General features: G+C 43.7%; 1 protein-coding gene across 3 annotated transcripts in view; it reads right to left on the bottom strand.

The window, feature by feature from the left end:
- The window catches only part of PDS5A (PDS5 cohesin associated factor A), a 4,482,835-nt gene that overhangs the window by 2,058,363 nt on the left and 2,403,832 nt on the right, over positions 1-20,640 (bottom strand). For all 3 annotated transcript variants that reach the window (XM_044062931.1, XM_044062930.1, XM_044062932.1), the window contains exon 19: positions 17,617-17,777. In XM_044062931.1, the coding sequence (XP_043918866.1) occupies positions 17,617-17,777 (161 nt within the window). The remainder of the gene's footprint in view (positions 1-17,616; positions 17,778-20,640) is intronic.

Below are 20,640 nucleotides of genomic sequence, written 5' to 3'. Positions count from 1 at the left end.
CTGGGTGGTATCAAGGAAGGATATTCCTGAGGATGATGGAACCAAAGGAGGAACAAAACCTAGATTGTACATCCAGCTTATAATGAGACACAAAGGTATGGACTGTGGACAAGGTTGCTGCTGCTGTACAAATGTCATCAATGGGAAGTCTCCTTAAGAATGGTCTTTGAATGAGTTTTTAGTTTGAAATGAACAGGCAATCCCTTTTTGTTACAGACAAAACAGATGTTATCTGATAACCATCATAGGTATAACTCTAGCAACAGCTTTACCACGTTTCGGTTTTGAAAACGCAATAAATAACTGATCAGACTTTGTATTGCTTTGTTCCATGAAGACAGCTGATAACGAACATATAGCATGTGTAAGGTGTACTCCCTTTTGTTGCAGAACCTGAGGAAAAATACTGGTAAAGGTATAGACGGAGTCACCTGTCTCAGATATCGCCTTTGGGGGAAAGGATGCATTAGTTCTCATGGAAACTCTGCCCTTATGGAAAATCAAATAGGAAGTTTGCATGACAGTGCCAGTAAGTCTGAAATATGTCTGGCTGACACAAGTATTAGAGTAAAAAAAATGCTTTACATGTTCGCTATCTAGTGTCCACTGTAGCCGTAGGCTCAAAGAAGGGAGCGTTAAATTTATGGTAAAATCCCATGGTGGAACAGATTCTCTAATGGGAGGATGTAAAAGAAATGTCCCTCTCAAAAAGGCTTCAGAGATTTTCAAAATTTCTGCCATTTGAACTTTGATGGTTGAGTAACAAGAGCATTTGTCAAAACATTGAGACAAAAATTCCAAGACGGTGGTATGGGTGCAGAAATGGGTCCAAACCCTTGGAAACTGACCAACTAGAAAACCTTTTCTATATGCTGTGACACAGCTTTTTTTGTAGCTGGTTTCTGAAAAACGAATATAATCCTAACAACTGCAGTTGGAAGCCAGGCATCTCTGCCTATGTTCAAAATGGAGAAACCATGCAGTTAGCTTCATGGTGATCTGGTCCAGAGGTAGTAATCCAAATGGACAAGATAGAAGATCTAAATACTTATCTAGTATCCATGGGGGATGTACTAGGAGAGGCTACTGGAAGGGAACCATGTTTGTCGAGGTCAGAAGGGGAAAATAAAGACTATGCTGGGTTTGCACTCTTGGGTTTCTGGATGAATTTGTTCATGAGCAGTAATGGGGAAGAGGCAGAAAGGAGAACTAGGGGCCAATTGAGGGCCAAAGCATCCCTCAGTGATTGACCCTTTTGGAGGGATCAGGGTAAAGTAACTGCTGCACTTGTTGAGGTGGAAGGCGAACAAGTCGCAGAAAGGTTGGTCCCAGTCAAGGCTGCCACTGTTGGACTGAGGGACCATTTGTGAGGTGGTAGGATAGTCTCTGCTTAATTTTTCAGCTAAAACACTGGATGATCCCGGGTTGTGCATTGCCTTCAGAAAGTGGTGTGAAGACATCTTCCACTGTCAAACTCTCATGACCTCTTGACACAGAGGGTAAGAATGGGTTTCTCCTCGTTTATGTGCCATACCACGGTCGTTGTCTGTCTGTATGGAAATCATACCTTTGGGGAAGACATCTTGGAATGCCACAATGCTAGGAAGACAGCCCTCATCTCCAAGACATTAATGTGAAGAATGGCTTCTAAAGGTGAGCCTGTACTTTGGACAAACTTTCCTTTGAAATGCCCTTCCCCCACCCTGAAAGAGATGTATCCATGGTTACTATCGCTACTGGCAGATCTGCAAGAAGGAGCACCCCTTGGTTACTGAAGGAGAGGTGAGCCACCAAGAGATGTTTTTGTCTGCAAATCTGTGTCTCGAATCTTCACATGTAATGGGTGAAAGGTCTGAGACTACTGCACTGCTAGGGTCGAATGAAGCACTCTCAAGTACTAACAGGCCAGCAGAACCATTAGAATTGTGGACAGCATTAGCCATAGGAGAAGTGGAATCAACCTTGTCAGGGGAGAGGAATGATGAATCGCTTGCATGACTGTTGGACAAAGATGTAACCCTGGGGTGAGGAATGTTGACAGTCTGAAGAATTGTGTTGAGTTGGCATCCTAAGAATTCTATTTCTTAGGGTGTTATCAACTGGTACTTGGGGAGGTTTACTGCTATTCCTAAGTCCAGTAACAACTGGAACACATGATCCAGGTAATGTAATAGCAGATGCTCTGAAGCAGCAGTTAGGAGCCACTCATCAATGTAGAGGAAGACCTGGATTCCTAGCACTGCCCCGCTACCACTGCCATCATCCTGATGAACAGCCTGATGGCTGTGGTGAGACCAAAAGGCAGGGCTCTGAACTGATAATGATTGGCTCCCAGCTGAAAATGAAGGAATCACCTCAAGCGCTTTTCTATCTACACAGAATAGTAAGCATCCTGGAGATCTACGGAGCACATGAAAATGTACTTCCTCAGCAGAGGCAAAACAGACTGAATCATGACCATCCTGAATTCTAACTATTTTACGAACTGATGGAGATGAAAGAGATCCAGAATGGCTCTGAGGTTCCCTGTCTTTGGTAACAACAATCTTCAATAAACTCTGGACTCAAATTTGTCTCAGGAGACCGGTTGGATGACATTTTTTCTAAAACCTTTGAATTTTCTGCTGCTGCTTCCTAATGACTGGGTGGAATGTCAGAAATAATCATCATTTTCAAAGGAGGGAGAGAAAAAGGAATTGAATACCCTCTAGAAATAATTTTAACACCCACAAATCTGCTGCACAGCTCTGCTAGGCCTGATGGTGCAAGAATAGGCATCCCATGACTGCCTCCGGAGTCCAGCAGTCTGGCAACACTTCAGAAGCACTGACAGTGTCCTCTCAGTAAAAGGGCTTCGGAAGCCCTGATTGTGCAGCCCGTCTCTGCCTCTTGAGTGACGTCCAGTGAAGCTCTCTCCACCTCTGCTACGCAAAAGTTTATTATGAAAACAGTCATGGTAAGAACTCCAATTTACAAAACCATATCTTTTTCTCAGCCCACTTATTCCTAGAGAAGGATCTTTTGAGGGGCAAAAAAATGGATGCCTACCGAAGACAGTGTCTCACCATCCTGTTGCTTCCTTGTAAGCGTGTCTATGTCCAAAAAGCATGGAACTATCATATGGGGTATTGATGAAGAATGCCTTAAAGCCTTCCATGAAATCACAAAGACACATCCAAGCATGTCAGCATATGTTAATACCTATTTGTGAAACTCTGACCAAGCCATCAGCTGCATTAGACAGCAACTGCATGGCTACGTTTAAAGTTGACTGTAAAGAAGAGCACTGGGAGTCTACCTTGTTCTGAACAACTGCAGGCAATCCTCTGAGAGAAGTATTTTCGGCAACTGGTAACATGGGCAAAGTAGTTCAGGGATCTCAGGGCAAAGGTCACCAATGCGCAAGTCTATCTGCCAAATCTATCCAAAATGCCCTATGCCCCCCTAGTAGGAGGATGAACAGAGGAACTTTCCTCAGATAATTTGATTATGTTAGACGCAGCTATGACCTTAACATCTACTGGTAGACCCTTGCTCCAATGTTTCCTGTCCTTTGGAGCTGCTAAAAACCGTTTTTTTTTTGTTTTTTTTTTTAAGGGGAAGGGTATTGGTTCCCACCATGCCAACGTCCTTTCAAACCCACTACTCCATGAGGTCAGTAAAAGGATCGATGGGTGGCACCATACAGGATGATGTTAACCTGGAACCAAAGGCTTCCAGAAACAAAGATTCATCTGATGAAGGGTCTCGAGTGAACCATCCCCTTCTTCATTTGATGAGTTCAAGGATTTCACCAAAGGTGACTTCTTCTGAGGGGAATCAAGGGGACTCTTCACTTTCATCCAAATCTGTATACTCAGTGAAAGACTCAGGAGTGGAGTGTATATGCTTCCGTGTGCACGTCTATTCCCTAGAAACCAGTTCTGCTGCGAGGTCAGAGTATAGCATGAGGTTTCAGAAGCTTGTGGTGCAGGCTGTCTGTGTCTGGCAGGATGATGAGAACAGGAAGAAGCAGGATCCAGAAGGGGTTTGGGTGGACCCGAACTGAATGAGAACACCTTCTGTTTGGGCATGGCCAAGACCCTTTGAAAAGCATTCAATGCTGATACTGGAACTGCGGGTCTTCCACGATCCAAAGATTAAACAGAAGCTTTGACACAGACAAGCCCCAGCCCTGAAGCTAATCTTGGGTCTTGAGCTATCTAGTGCCAGCACTCTAAGGGGGAAGAGAAGGCTCTGAAAACCACTGCGTTAAACCATCTTCTCGGAACCCAGAACCAATGCTTCAGCTCCAAATCTTTTCCTGATCTAAACACACCAGAATCGAAAAGGAGAAGGAAACTGCCAGTATCAAAGTAGATAACACCATCGACTACAGGAAAGGTGTTCCTCTAGAATCAGCTGGATCCAGGACACTGGAACCACAGGATGGACAGGGACAGAAGAGAAGAGTGGAGGGAGAGATTGTCCCAACAGTCAATATGTTCCCTGGGGACGGTACCGAAAGAACCCCTAGCTAGATTTAAGTCCTCAAAAATTCTCTCATCATCCTGTCGACTTAATGTTTTTTAAGGTTCAGAAATAACAGAGTAGAAGACGCCACTGACAATTGCCTGGAGTAACTTCTTTCCTTAAGGTTTGGAGAGTGCAATCTTAGACTTACAGGTTCTAATAAGAACTGGGGTTGAGGAAACACAGGATGGATCCATGAAGCTGTTAGTTCTGATCCATGAAAGCATTTTGGATCGGTTCCAACCTGCACTATCAGATTCGGAGAAAACTTTTTAGGTAAGCCAGGGGAAGACTTGTCTGGTTTCCCTTACTGGGTCTTATCCTTTTTTCATCTTTTGTTCGTCTTTCTCTTTCTCCTGGGCCTTTTCTCTGAATTTGGACCTATATGCCTTCTTGGCTGGAGAAGCAGAAAAGGAAGATCCCACTAAAGACGACCCTTGTCTGTGGTGGGAAAAGTCCTTCAACAATATGTTTCTCGCGCCTAGTTTGTAAAGCCCTAGAGTTAAAGGAGGCAGATGACTGGCAGTCAGCATCTAAATGGGCAGCACCGAAACTGTAAACACACAAAGTGTGTGTGTGTTGGGGGGAGCTTATGCCCACACTCAGAATATTTCTAGTAGCCAAGATCGCTATTTAAAAGAAGGATAGAAGCCTATCAACAAATCTATTAACAAGTCCTAGAATAAGAAACACACGCATGTGCGAGGACAGCTACACACCTAAGTATATTAAAGTATAACTACAAAATCCATAACAGGAAAAAACATCTAAGCTAAATTACTACAACTATAAATTATTAGCTTTATCTACATGGTACTGCTAAATATCTACAGCTACTGTAATCTAAATTAAGCTACTTAACACACAAAAAATGCTAGCTAACAAAAACTTTATATTAGAGAGAAAAACCTCTCAGCAAGAGGAGGAGAATTCATAAATTTCCAGTAAGGGATATGAAAAAGAGTAAGCTCTCTCAACACGTCTGAAGTCTTCAAGTGGCAAACAAGATCTGAGACTTCAGGGAATTAAGGATAAGGAAGGCATCGGAGCCCTGGAACTGTGGAAGCTTCAAAATCGGTGCTGAAGTCAGATCCCATTAGCTCTAATAACCCATATGTTGAATTGGATGAAAATTGACAACACTGGATCTCATAATACTTTTTGCAAAACTTTTTCAAACAAATTGTCATATATCTGAACTGTACATCCTAAACAAATACTGTTAGATCACTTTTGCTAACCAGACATAAGTTCTTCACATAACAGCAAGAAATTCCTCTCAGAGTGCATGCTTATCGAGATATTTACAGAAATATGAAAACATATCCTTAAGCCTATAACTAGCAATACACATAATGCTGATTGTACAATGAATTTTCCTTAGTATTCAAAAAGGAGCACTGTAAGATTAGGTCTCTCTCAAATGCAGTTTGTCAGACAAATACTGTATTCTCTTTGCAGAGGCCTAGAAATGAAGCCATGTTAAAGCAAGCCTACATCTTCATTTTATATTACATGTAGTTTCAAGGGCAGTTTCAATAGAAAGGAACTTTTTAGTGAAGGATATAGATGAACTCGGAGAAATAATCTTCAGTCCAAAATACTGACAAAGATGAAGTGTGCTAACAGAGTGTACTGAACACTTCGTACAGAAACAGAACTTGTTTAGGTATTACAAGGCTTGGGAAATCAGGTTAAAAGAGTGCAGAACTTGTAGGCCATTTATATGGTTTTGGTATTATTAGGAGAGATACTTCAGACATATAAGTCAGTAAGTTAGTTCAGACTAATATGCAGAAAGTCATTGCAGTGCAGTTCACAGAAGTTTGGTATAGTACTTTAGAGATATGTCCAGAAAAACAAGAAACTACAAAAAGCAGGGCAGTTAGTATTAATACTGCAATTCAGAAGGAAAGAAACAATTGAGTGCAGAAGCTATGGGTGGCATACTGCGTGCAGAAGCTATGGACATTATAATTCAGTCTATTTCAGTTTATCTGCAATTAAAGAACAGTTAAGATTTGATTCACATATTGTTGACATCTACCTGTACTGTATGATGTTACTACATAATAAACCACCTTCAACAGATCTTGTGTGCAGACTTTTATTCTGAAAGGTACAAGACAATTTGGCACATAAAGGGGAAATTGGCACTTGTTCAGCACAGATCTGGATAATTAAAAGATAAAGATAATCATTCCAGTTCTTCCAGCTTCACTGCAGTATTTTACAGTTTTCTGGCTAAAACCTACAGCTTTAAATCTCACAACCCAACCAGAGTACCCAATGTAAATCGAGCATATACCAATAGAAAAGTCCAGTCACAGAAGTGCCACTGAGTAGCCAGGCTTTCTACTGGTACATACTGAGGGACAGAGAAAAATAAGAAAAAATCAGGTTATGTTCTGTAAAAATAAACCGTCAGAAACGTATCTAATCATCCCTATATTTCTGCCCTGTTCCTCAGAAAATCTTGACAGTTATTAAAAAATAAATAAATAAATAAAAATAAGCAACAGAGATTCTCTCTTCTTTGCTGGTTCTCCTGTACTGTACTGATGTATTGTGCAATTGTGGAAACGTGAGTTCCATACATATATGCAGTACATCAGTAATCAAGGAAAAACATTACAGCACCATTACAGATAAACATTTAAGAAGGCTAAGCAATTTCTTTCTTTAATAATGTCACTGTATAATGTTTTTGTATAATAGCAATAATCCACTTCTTAAAGCAAAGCCAGAGTGATCAAAGTCAACATGACCGAATTACTTAGAGCCATATTTTACACCATCGAGTGGCTAGCCCTGCCATGGCACTCAGTCTGTGATCCTTGTTCTCCTATCTTGAGGATACCAACCACCAGAGTAGATGCCCAAAGCGGTTGGTCTGTACAACTCTTCCCCCTATAGGGCACCATGTAGAGTCTGTGCTGCTGCCCACAGCTCCATTCATTGGTAAGTTTGAGATGGAAACACTCATGTTTTTCGGACATGGGAGAAACCCCATGGAGATATAGGGAGAATGTGCAAACTCCAAAACAGGCACTGGTGGGAGGTCAGGATTCAAACCTTATACCTTGTGCATGGGAGGTGAAGACTTTAACCATTATGTCAACGGTGGGTAAATCCTAATATATCCACACCCAGCTGTGGATTACTGCTTAAATCTTTCTCAACTTGTGGAGCTTGCAGTGTAAATATCAATGACAATCTTCAATAACAACATCTAAGTTTCACCTGGTCTCATGCAATAGTTTAAGTCACTTGTGTTTTGAAATACCAAGTACATTTGAAAATATTTCTTATTTTCATAATTACAAACAACTAGCAATTTCACAAGTACAGAGTGATAAAAAATGGACTCTGAAAATTAATTTTTCTGTTTCCTACCATTCACACCATATCCCTCAACACCACATAGGTTTCTCAGTTATGAAAACATGAACATAAATATTAAAATACGAATACAGTAATTGCAAGCAGTGATTAATTTCTCTTCTGCAGGCCAACCTAGATCAACAATCTTGGTGTCATTTTGTTAACTCCTTGCCCATTTAAATACTGCCTATTACTAGTTGGTAAGTCACTTTGTTAAATAAGTCAGACCCCAAATAAAGGTCTGGACACCATAAGGAACTATAGGTGTTAACTAAAAGTATACAAAAAATGAGCTATAGGCGTTAACTAAAAGTATACAAAAAATGAGCTATAGGCTTGAATGACTAACATCTCTGACTGCACTTGATTTTTTCCCTCAAGTTACTAGAAGCTTTATCTGCACTTTTTTTCGTTGAACTGCAATGCTCTTCCAACCCACAGCTTTTTGTTCTCCTTCTCTCATTTTTTCTTACTTTCACAGATTTCTTCTATGCCATCATCTCTCCAATGTAATTACCAGCAGTTTAGAAAACGATTCTGGCAGCAGAGTGACCACTGGCAATCCAAATGGCGGCAAAAAAGTTCAGATGCTTATACATCGCTTTTATGGCTGACGCCTGCTAGTGGCCTACGTCAGACGTGCTGCACACCCTAGGTAGTAGAAGACTGATATACTGGCCGTCGGGTCGTCGCCTTAGCAGGCGACTTCCTTATATCAGGAATATTGCAACAGATGAATAGAACAACAACTAAATGTTACTCAAATTAATACATTTTACCGACACACTTAATTTCTCAGTTCTCCTACTGGGAAAGCTCTAATAAACCTACTGATCAGTGTGCAGTCACCTTGGAAGATTGTCTAAGTCTCTCATCCTAAGCACAGACTAATTAATCCCCCTGCTTCCTTAAGGTCCTCAAAAGGCATAAAGTCCTTGTTTCCCCAAAGGGTTTTTTTTCCTACTTTGAAAACAGACCTCATATGATTTGCAAAATCTCATGATGCAAATTACAAAAAAGTTAGTATCAAAGCACCTTCTGCAGATGCTAATTTAAAATTGCATAAAGTAAACAATACGTTACTTGCCCCAATATTGGTGGACTTATGGTAAAGCAAAGGGTTACATATTAGTGTGCAAGATGGGCTCAAAGCATCAGAAGGAAAACTGCTCAGGTTGGCATACTGCTTAAGATATTTGTCTTACAGACACAAGGTGCAGGGTTTGACTCTAACATGGGATAGGCTTAAAATAACCCACGAGTATAGCTAGCCTAATACTAATCTATGAACTTATGAAAAGGTTTTCAATGATGTACAAAAACAATAAGTAGCACAATGCCATGTTGTGATACTGCACCATCTATTCAACTTATGCATGCAATATTTTCACACAATTTCAAAATAATCTACAAAACTAAGAATATTAGCAAGTATCAGTGGCAAGCTTGTGTGCCTTAATAATATGTTCTGGTTTTACTACATTAATGTAGATTTGAAAATACTGCTAATATTCATAAAATACAGTTGTGTACAGTTACCATAAACTTATATGTTCGAGTGTATTCACTGTTGCAGTCATCATATTTGGGTTATCCCTGCCAGGGTATCCCTCGGCTGGCCCGAATACCAGAGACTTAGTATTTCTGTGTCAGTTGCTGTCACTTGAAGACTGACGTCAGGTTGTCAGTAGTATAAAGTAAGGCAGCTGATGCCATTACATCAGTTTTTCTTGCCCTAACCTGTCAGGAGCCCCCCCCCCCAAGTAGGAGGCCAGGGTCTGGTGGAAGAAACCCCACCAGTGGAAAATAAATGCCAAAATGTCCCTTGTAACTTAAGGAGAATCACAAGTTAGAATGGTAATAAAAGGAGAAAGAGAAGAAAGGGGGATGCAGGGAGGGAAACCAGGGCTGCAACAGTGAATACACTCAAACAACTACATTTATGGTAAGTGTACACAACTGTTTTTCATATTTTACTGTTGCAGTCATCACATTTGGGTTGATTCCCAAAGCTGAGGAAATGGGTGAAGGCAGTCAATGCAACTAGGGGCTGGCTAGAATGCAGAGGGAAACCCTGCCCTGGATTAGGAGAAGAGAGGCAGGTGGTAATGCCTGGTAAAAGTGTGAACAGATGTCCAGGTGGCAGCCTCAAGGATGTCCCTGGTGGGGACTCCTCCGAGGAAAGCTGCAGAGGTGGAGGCTGCTCTGGTGGAGTGTGTGCTGACCCCCTTGGGGGGAGGCTTTCCATGTTGTTTGTAGCAAAAATGGATGCAGTGTGCTATCCATTTTAAAATGGTTTGTTTGGAGATGGCTTTGCCTTCTGCCCCTGTAGCAAATCTAACCAGCAGTTTATCAGACTTTCTGAAGGATTTAGTCCTGTCTAGATAGAATCTGAGCTGTCTGTGCACAACTAGAGAGTGAAGAATCCTTTCCCCCTTGTTCTGGGGATTGGGAAAAAAGGTGGGCAAAAAAATGGATTGGTTGAGAGCCACAATGGAAACCACTCTGGGCATGAAGGATGGGTTTGATCTGAGGGATACCCTGTCTGCATGGAAGATGATGAAGGGTTCCACAGCCATGAGAGCTTGCAGCTCGCAGACTCTTCTGTCTGAAGTGATGGCCAGAAGGAATGCTGTTTTCCAGGAGAGAAATTCTGAAGAAGCTGGTTCGAAAGGGGACAGAGTGAGCTTTTCCAAAACAAAGTTAAGGTCCCAGGCTGGTGTTGGTGCCCTTCTGGGTGGCCTCAAGTTGCTAGCTCCTCTGAGGAACTCTTTGATCAAAGGGTGTGAGAAAAGGGGCTGCTTAGTGAGAAAATGAGCAGAAATAACAGAAGCATGAATTTTAATAGAGGTGAAAGAGAGGCCACTGTGTAGTAGGTGAGCTAGTTAATCCAGGATGAGAGGGAGGGAGGGAGGGCTGTGCCATGTTGGCTCCCTTAGCCTGGACCCAGGTGCAGAACGTTTTCCATTTGTCAGCATAAGACTTTCTGGTGCTAGGACGTTTGGCCTCACGGATAACATCCAGAACCTGTTTACTGAGGCTGGCACATTGGTTTAGGGTTAGGGAATAAGCCAAGCTGCCAAATTGAAGGTCTGCAATTGGGGACGCATGAATTCCCCTTCCTTCTGGGTCAGGAGGTTTGGATTCTGAGGAAGATGCCATGGGGGTAGCGGGGACAGGCTATGCAGCAAGGGGTACCAGTGCTGCCGGGGCCAGTCTGAAGCTTTAAGAATGGTCCTTGGTTTTTCCTCTCTTATTTTGAGCAACACCCTGGGGATGAGAGGGAGGGGAGGAAAGGCATAGACCGATAGACTGACCCAGGGGAAGGACAGGGCATCCACTTTCCAAGCCATGCAGTGATGCTCCCTGGTGCAGAATTTGCTGAGCTGATGGTTGGTGTGGGGGGCAAAGAGGTCTACCTTCGGGGATTCCCATTTCTGACTTATTAGGGTGAAGGTACTTCTGTTGAGTTGCCACTTGTGTGGGTCCAGAAGACTTCTGCTTAATTGGTCTGCCAGAGAGCTAAGGAAGCCTGGTAGGAACTGTGCTAACAGGTGTAGCTGCATGGCAGAGGCTGTGTGCCAAAGGGTCATGGCCAGCCTGCATAGAGGGTAAGGGGGAGTCCCTCCCTGCTTGTTGATGTACCACATCACAGTAGTGTTGTCTGTTTTGATCAGGATAGCCCCTGGAGAGAGAAGAGGCTTGAAAGCTATCAAGGTGTGCTGCACAGCCATCATCTCTTTTTGACTAATGTGCAGAGGGATTTGTTGTGGGCTCCATTGGCCCTGTATGCAACTTCCATACAGGTGTGCACCCCAAGCATAGTCTGATGCGTCTGTGGTGAGGGTCTGGGCAGCAGGGGATGGGGAGAAGGCATTCCCTTGCTGTTGGGGAATGCTGTTGCCCACCAAAGAAAATCTTTTCTGAGACAAGGAATTACATTCCCTTGTTTTGGGGGCATGCTGTTGCCCACCAAAGAAAATCTTTTCTGAGGCAAGGAATTAGAGGTAGGAGAGTTTCCAGGTCTAGAGAGTGTTGGCACCAAAGGTTCTTTAGGTACCAAGTTTCATCATATGCAGTCTGGCATATGGAATGAGTAGTATGCAAGATGCCATGAACCCCAGAGCTTGTAGAATCTTCCTTGCAGTTAGTTGGGGCCTGGTGGCTAGTTGAGAGAAGTAGGGTGTCAGGAAAATGTGTTTCTCTGGAGTAAGGAATGCCAGCTGGAATGCTGTATCTAAAACTTGCTCCCTGGAAGATTTTTGGATTTTATTTCGTTGATTGTGTACCCTAGGGAGGTTAGAAGGGTCTTTACAAAGGCCAGGTGCTTGAGCATCTTTTCCTGGCTGTCTGTCTGAATAAGGCAGTCGTCTAAGTAAGGGTAAATCTAAATATTTCTTTGGGAGCAGTAGATAAGCCAAAGGGAAGCGCAGAAAACTGAAAGTGTTGAGATCCTGCCCTAAAGCGGAGATATTACCTCCATGATTCCCTGATAGGAATGTGGAGGTAGTCCTCTTTTAGATCTAGGGTGGCTAGCCAAGCGTCCTTGGAAAGCATGGGTAGCATCCGCTGGAGGGTGAGCATTCTGAATTTTGGGATCACCAGGAAGATGTTTAGAATGGAAAGATCCGAGGCTAGGGGGCCAGGTGCCCTCTTTTCTGGGCACCAAAAATTGTCTGGAATAGAAATCTTGACCTATCTCTTCTGCAGGAACATGCTCTATTGCCATCATAGAGAGCAGGGAAAGAATTTGCTTTTGATCCTCTCCCCACTGATTTGGTGGTAGATCTGGGAACCTTTTTGGGGTTGGAAGGGTGTTAAAGGAAAATCTGTATCCCTGAGACAAAACTTGGTGAGGCCAGTGTGGAGCAATCGAAATCATTCTGCTTCCCAAGGATTGCACTTTCTGAATCACCTCTGACAGCAAGGGAAACGGAGGGAAAGCATAAAGCAGACCGGAGGGCCAATCGTGAACCAGAGCGTCCCTGGGTGATTTCCCCCTGTGGGGGGATCAGCATGAAGTAATTGCTCCATTTCGCATTGAGGGGGCTGGCAAAAAGGTCGCAGCAAGGCTGACCCCATCTGCTGAAGATTCGCTCCGCAACCAGGCGATTCAGGGACCACTCGTAAGGCATCAGGATAGCTCTGCTTAGTCTGTCTGCAATCACGTTGGACTTCCCCAGAATGTGCGTTACCACCAGAAACCGTTGGGAAGTTACTGCCCAATGCCACACTCACATGGCCTCTCTGCACAGAGGGTAAGACCTGGTTTCCCCTTGCTTGTTTAGATACCACACTACTGACATGTCCCTAGAGGAAGAACACACTGAAGTGCCTGCAATGCAAGAAGCACTGCTCTCATCTCTAGGACGTTTATAAGCAGATGTATCTCGTGTTCTTGCCACGTGCCCTGGACTGTCCTGCCAAGATAATGCCCCCCCCCCCACCACACAATCTGAAAAGTGTCTGTGGTCACCGTGGCAACCGGGATGGGTGGAAGGAAGGGCTTTCCCCCATCCAAATTGTTGGTTTCACAGCCACCAACCGAGGTCCTGCTTGCATCTGTCCATGTGTAAGATGGGATGAGACCACTGAACAAAGAGGAGCCATTGGAGAATTCTCATGTGTAATCTTGCTAGGGGAACCAACAGGTTTGTTGCTGCCATGGTCCCTAGGAGCTGGAGAACCCATCTTGCCTTCGCTTGTCTCAGGGGCATCAGCATGTGTACCTGTTGTTGTAATACTCTGATCCTTTCCTGCGGTAAAAATGCTTGCATTCGAATTGTGTCTAATTCTGCTCCTATAAAGGTGACACGCTGTAAGGGCAATAAGGCAGATTTTTCCCTATTTATTGTTATACCCAACTGGTGACACAGATTGATGGTAGCATCCCTGATTTGAACTAGTTGATGCCTGGTGGGAGCAGTAAGGAGCCAGTCGCCCAGATACGGAAACACCTGGAATCCCTGACGTCTCAAGTGAGCCGTCACCACCGCCATACACTTGGTGAACACCCTGGGGGCTGTAGTGAGACCAAAGGGCAGGGCTCGAAACTGGAAATGACTGGCTCCCAGCCGGAAGTGTAGGTGACTCCTGGACGCTCTGTCCATCTTCACATGGTAGTAAGCATCCTTGAGGTCGATGGAGCTCATCCATACCTCCTCTCCCAACAATGGGAGAATCGATAGTGTGACCATACGGAACTTGGACTTGTGTATGTAGTTGTTCAGTTGGCTGAGATCTAGTATGGGTCTCAGGTCCCCTGTTCTTTTCAGCACCAAAAAGAATCTTGAGTAAGTCCCTAATCCGATTTGGTCTGAAGGGACACGCTGGAAGGCTCCTTTTTCTAGCAGTTGTGAGACCTCTGAGGCTGCTTGATCCCTTTGACTGGGTGGTACATCTGGGATTTTTCTGATTGGTGGGGGTTCTGATGAGAATGGAATGAGATAACCTCCGTAAATTATCCTTAATACCCATCGGTCCTGGGCAATGCTCTCCCAGGCTTCCGGATATAAGGAAATTCGACCCTCGACTGGCTCCGGATAAGCGCAGTCGGGCACACCCTCAGGAACGAGAGTATGGGGAGCCACGAAAGGAATTGCGGTCTGCCGAATTGCGGGGGCCCCCCTCTGCCTCTGGGGCGACGTCTCCCTGAATAACCCCCCCCCACTCCCCTACCTCTGGAGGGGGGTTCTCTTTGTGCGGCAGGAAAAAACCTCTGTGATTTCTTGAACCACATCCCCCCCCCCACCCGCTGGGCCTTGGGATAAGGCCTAGAAAGAAGGGAAAAATGGACCCCTACGGCAGACAGTGTCTTTCCCTCTTGCTCGCACCTGGTGAGGGTCTTTCACTTTGGTCCCAAACAATGAGGAACAGTCAAAGGGAGCGTCAGTGAAGGAAGACTTGAAGGCCTCAGCAAAGTGACACAGGCGCAGCCAGGCTTGCCTTCTAAGGGCGACCCCTGAACTTGCTGCCCTACTCGCTCCCTCGGCTGCATACGAAATGAGCCGCATGGATGAGTTAACAATGGCGTTGAAGGTAGAGACCTGGTCATTAACCGTCTGAGCCACTGCCTCAGGTACATTACCCATAAGAGTATCTCCTAACTCATTGAGGAGATCTCTCTGGAGCCGAGTGAAGTGAGACAGGTAATTCAGTGACCGTAATGTAGAGGTTGCGAACGAGAGGGTACGCTTCCTGTACTGATCCATGGTCCCAGACTCCTTGTTAGGAGGATGGACGGATGAGGAAGACTCTGCTACTTCCTTCTGGGTGGCTGCCGCCACCACCATGGCATCTACAGGGATTCTTTTAGACAGAAACTCTTTGCCCTGGGGTCGGAAAGAAACTTGTTGGGATGCCTGGACACGGGCTCCACAGAATCAGGGTTCTCCCACACTCTTCGACAAATCAGGTCAAGGAGTTCGTCGAAGGGTGGAGACACCCAGGAGGCAGAGGGTTGAGCACCAAAAGCCTTAAGGAATACTGACTCCTCCTCGGAAGGAGCTTTGGAAGGCCAGTCACCTCTTTGTTTCAGTATCTCCAGGATATCGGAAAAGGAAACATCATCAGAGGAGGACTTGGGGGACCCCTCCGATTCCCCGAGGTCAGTATCAGAGGTGAGGGACTCATCTTGGGAGTCTATGTGCTTCCTCTTGCACGTTTTATTTCTGAGGGGCTCCTCAGGCACGAACTCTGAGGGACCCTCAGAAATATGGGGACCACTCGTGGGGGTATCCCTAGGCCCTGGTGCTCTGCTGTCCATGGATGTGTGGTGATCAGAAGCTCTCACCGTAGTGGTGGGGGACAGAGCGACCGACCCGCCTGATGTAGCTGACAATCTGGCCAGCGCGGTCTGCATAGCCTCGAAGGCCGCCCCCCCCCCCCAAATCAGAGGAGTGACCAGTCTCCGAGGCCATGACAGGGGTCGAAGTTCCCCGAGCCGATGCTCCGAGAGGGAGGCTCGGAACAGAAATAAGCCCTGAGATGTCCCCCTCGGGACCGACCGAAGAATTCCGAGTCCCGAACCCCGAGGACGGAGTCGGAGCCGATGCCAGTACCAATGGAGCAGAACGGGGCATCGGAGCTGGCCTAGAAACATCACGCGTCGCGGAACACTCCGGCTCCAAGACAGAGATGGGCTCGGAGGAGGAATGATTGAAGACGGGGTCGGGACGGGCTCCAGAGCCGACTGGGCCAGAGCCGAAAACAATTTTGCCAAAATCGGTGACTGGAGGAGCTTCTGAACCACCCTATCAACATCTACATCTGAAAAGGTCCTGGAGGATTTGGAGGACAGGGATGGAGAATGCGATCTCCTCTCAGGAGAAGCTGGTCTGTGACTGGCTCCTAGGAGTTTCCAATACAACTGGAGCTGACACCAGTTCCGTCAATATCGATCCTTCCTGCGGCCCCGAGGACAGTGGAGCCGAGAGGTCGATGCAGTTTTAGACATTTTCTCAGGGGCTCCGATGAAGCTGATGGAGCCGGAGATCTCTTCTTTGACTTGCCAGATTTTGACTTACCGCTGGAAGCCGAATCCATAGCCTCTTCAAAAGAGGGTTTTAATAGTCCCTTTAAGATTAGCTTATTCTTTCTCTCTTGAAGAACTTTAGGGCTAAACGCATGACAAAAACTGCAGGATTCCTGCAGATGGATGGCTGCTAAGCAGTATACACAAATGGAATGCCCATCGGTAATGAACATTTTGTACCCACATTTCGAGCACTTTTTAAAACCCGAAGGTTTGTGCTCCTTGGTATCTTTAGACATCTTAACTACTGCGCCCACAATGCAAAACCAAGTCTGTAACAATACACAGGCGTTCACTCTATAAAAGCGAGAATGACGCTATCAGTAACCAACACTAAAACAGTGATCAAACACACACCAAAAAACTAGCACACACTTTGAACAAGGGATTGAAAACCACAAGGAAAGGGTAGCCGAAACCTCTAATTTAAACGGTTTGGACCGAACTCACACAGAAGGCAACAAAAGAGAACTAGGCCCTCTAACAGAAACGGGCCTAGCCCGAGGGAACAGTAAGAGGGATACCACACAACAATCACACAATCACAATTCTTGACCAACTAGACAATCTTAGACAAACTTACACAAATAGCTATGAAAATATCTTCTGATAGGAATCAAAACTTTTCTTAAGCCAAGAAAAAAGAGGGTACTTAGCCACAACCAAGCGAGACCACGTCCAAGCTACACGAGCGGCAAACGAGATCGGGATATGGAGCAGTGCACAATGGGATACCTGCTTAGCCCAGCCAATGAAAGACTTCGAGCTAGTATAATCGGCCGAGTCGGAGCAGATATTCGGCTCCGAACCCATGGGTAAGAATGTAGACGAGATAGGACTACATAACATCTAAAGTTCAACCAGATGATAATTTACTCAGTCACCATGACATCAGAGTCTAATGAGCGAAAGCAGAGACAAGTTTGTGTTTAAGAAACAATCAGAATTGACCAAGGACTGCTCTGAAGCTCAGTTGAATTATTGTCTCCACGGGTGTGTTTGGATATTGTTCCTGGAGAGTCTGTAATTCAGCTATCAAACTGGACAATTACCTTAATACAAATAAAATACTGGCTAAAACTCTTAGCTAGAATGAACTGCAGTGAACACTAAAAAAATACTTTAAAACATTACTTTTGTCAATATATGGACAGATGTGCATATTATGTTCATAAAAATGTACTCACGAACGTATTTGTGGAAAGTCTGTTTCTATGGTATTCCCAGTGTTTCTAAAAATCTGTATAGCAGCCTCAGCTACTTTATCATCCTCCAGTCTGAGGCACTGTAGAAGTGATTCATAAGTCTCTGAAGAATGAAAGGATGTAGGATGTGTGAAAGACAAAACCTGCATTGAAAGATAAAAAGAAAATTACACATTATCCTTATGCAGTAAGTCAGACCCTGGCAAATGCTGCTTTACAACCTTAGACAACTTTTCTGAATCTCTTGGAAGAGTTGCGCTTTATAATCTGAGAAATTGCACATTAGAAAATCATCATCTGTGCAGTAAAGTTAGTATGCAATACAGACAGAATATATACATACACACAGCTCATTAAGATGTGTTCCTGTTTGTGGGAACCACAGTTCATGTACAAACAGTCTGTTGCTGTGTAGTCTCCTTACTCTTAGCAAAAATGTGTAGCTCTGTCTATGAACAAATGTCTGAACAGGCTGCTACGTCGTGGTCTGGGCCTAAGCAAGGCAGACAGTAAGAGTGGAAATCTTTATGAGGTATTTGTTTCCCACAATTTAAACAGTTATTGACTTTTTCTGACATCGGCTGAGGCAAGAAAGAGTCCCCAATGGGGTACTTAGCTTTTTAGAAGTCTTCGAAGTAGTATTCGGTAGTAGTAATCTCTGGATCTGACCGACCGGCACTTGCGAACAGCTTCTGCTTAGCCACGGCAAGAAAGACTGAGGAAAATGGCGTCGGCTGATGCCTTTATACCCGAAGACCAGCAGAGATGACATCGGGTGAAGTGCGACATCAGCCGAAGCCGGACCCAGACTTTGGAATCCGGCCGACCGAAGGGCTGCCTGACGACAGGACAACCCATTTGTTATGACTGCAGATGCATCCATGAAGGACATCACGGTAACTACACTACAAAAGTATGTTTAGCACACAAGGACCAAGGGATTCTTTAAGTAAATTGTGGCTGAAAAAAAAGTCACTGGTTCAAGTCTACCAACCTGCTAAAATTTCACAAATAAAAATATTAATCTAAATCATCAAAAATTGAACTTCAGAAAAAAAGTGTAGTGCAAGAAAAGATCAAGACAGTAACTACACTTTTGAGTTCCCACTGTATATAACTCAGATGTCGGGTGATTGGTCTCTACACTGTGTTCTCAAAAAATGATGTCTGCTTTCATCTACTTCAGAACTATAATGCAGACAACTTTTGTTCTCCAAACGTGCATCTGCAAAAGTGAGCAGGCATGGCTGTTGCATTGAAGGGCAGCTTCTGTTTAAACAAATAAACAAAATAAAAATACTTTTGAGTTATTTTTGGTATTTAGTACCTGAACAACCAGTAACAAGGATTCTGATTGCTGAATCTTATGCAAAAACGCTGAAATACTGAGAATTCTCATTTAATGTTGGTTTGCACACTCAACCTAAGCAGCATGGAGGCACCATGAACCAAACAAGAGCACAGAAATGTCTCTTCACACAACTCTTCAAATGAGGACATGCTAAGGTACACAAGTGCCACAGAAAATGAGTGGCTTTCACTGTATACCTGATCCAGTAGGGAACTGAATAGCTGCATGATTACAGGAACAAGAGTTTAAAAATAAATTTAGAAGAGAAGACATAGAGAAATACCATCAAAATAATTAGTCTACCTGATGAAAAAAAAGCAAGTTCTGGCAGCTTTCGTACAGAAATAAAATTGCAGACTTTTCTTCAGTATTCTAAGGGTGAAACGCTTCACAGACCAGACTAAATGAGTATCCCACACATGTCATACTTAATCTTTTTCATTATAGGTTCATAGGTAAGTACTAGGCTATCTGCTCAAGGGCATTTATAAGCCTAGCCAGAATGTGTGGGCTTTCGCCACCCCCTTAGATTAGTTCCCTGTGCCTCTGTCCAGCAGAGCCAGTTCAGTGATCCCCGGGATAAATTTTTTGTTTCCCATCCACCCGTCAAGGTTTCTCTTGAAGAGTGTTAGTGAGGGGCTCTGCCTGATGTATATTGGAATCCTGTTCCAAAGCATGGGGAGTCTCTGGGATAGGAATCTATTCCTCCAGCATGTCCTATTTATCGTTGTGGTGAGGTTTATATCTCTAGAGAGTGTGGCTCTCCGGGATTTGTTTCTATTTTTAGTGGTGTATGTCAGTATATTTCAATAGATAGTCTTGTTTCGGAGCCATTAGTGCGGAAGGAATGTACTTATTTATATACATATGAAAATAGCAAGCTGGAGCGACTTGATACAAGATAAAATGTATTATAAGAAGATATCAGACGCATATATATAGCATTTTGCATAAGATAGAAAAAGTCTTTTTATATTTTGGATGAGGGATTGAAGTGCTATATATGCTGTTATCTGATAAAAGCTTGATTGTTTATGTGCGATGGTGCTGTTTAAATAATTCTGACACTCTACAACTTTTATAATTGGCTAGGAAATAGTCTTATTCAATGGTAAAAATTAAAAAGAAGTAGATTTTTGTTTCTACTGTTGAAACCATGACAGTCAGACTTTCTGACAGGTGGAGGAGTACTAGCGCTATCTATCTATCTATATCTATATATATATCTATATATATATATATATATATATATATATATATATATATATATATATATACATATATACACACACACACACACACACACACACACACACACACACACACACACACACACACACACACAGACATTATGTGCTGGAGTGATTCATTAACATCCAGATAGAAACAGTATATTCTGAATGTAGGGCAATCTTGGAAGGCCTATTGAATGTTTAATAACTTGGGGTAAAAAATATACTGTGACTAAAATGTATACTGTGACTTTTAAATGTTTAATTTGAATTGTTTATGTCATCTATCGTATGTGCATACATACTGTCAGTTTGTTAGTGAATGGATTAACATTTGAATGAATGGAGCGTTTTTTTATGTAAATATTTAATTGCATAGTTGTTTTTAGTTTGTATTGATGGTCTGATGAAGCCACATTAGTG

The sequence above is a fragment of the Protopterus annectens genome, chromosome 2.part1 (assembly GCF_019279795.1).
Source record: "Protopterus annectens isolate FY-2018-M chromosome 2.part1, PAN1.0, whole genome shotgun sequence".
Lineage (NCBI taxonomy): Eukaryota > Metazoa > Chordata > Ceratodontiformes > Protopteridae > Protopterus > Protopterus annectens.
The sequence above is the reverse complement of the archived record's forward strand: the minus strand, read 5'-3'. Positions and strand labels throughout refer to the sequence as shown.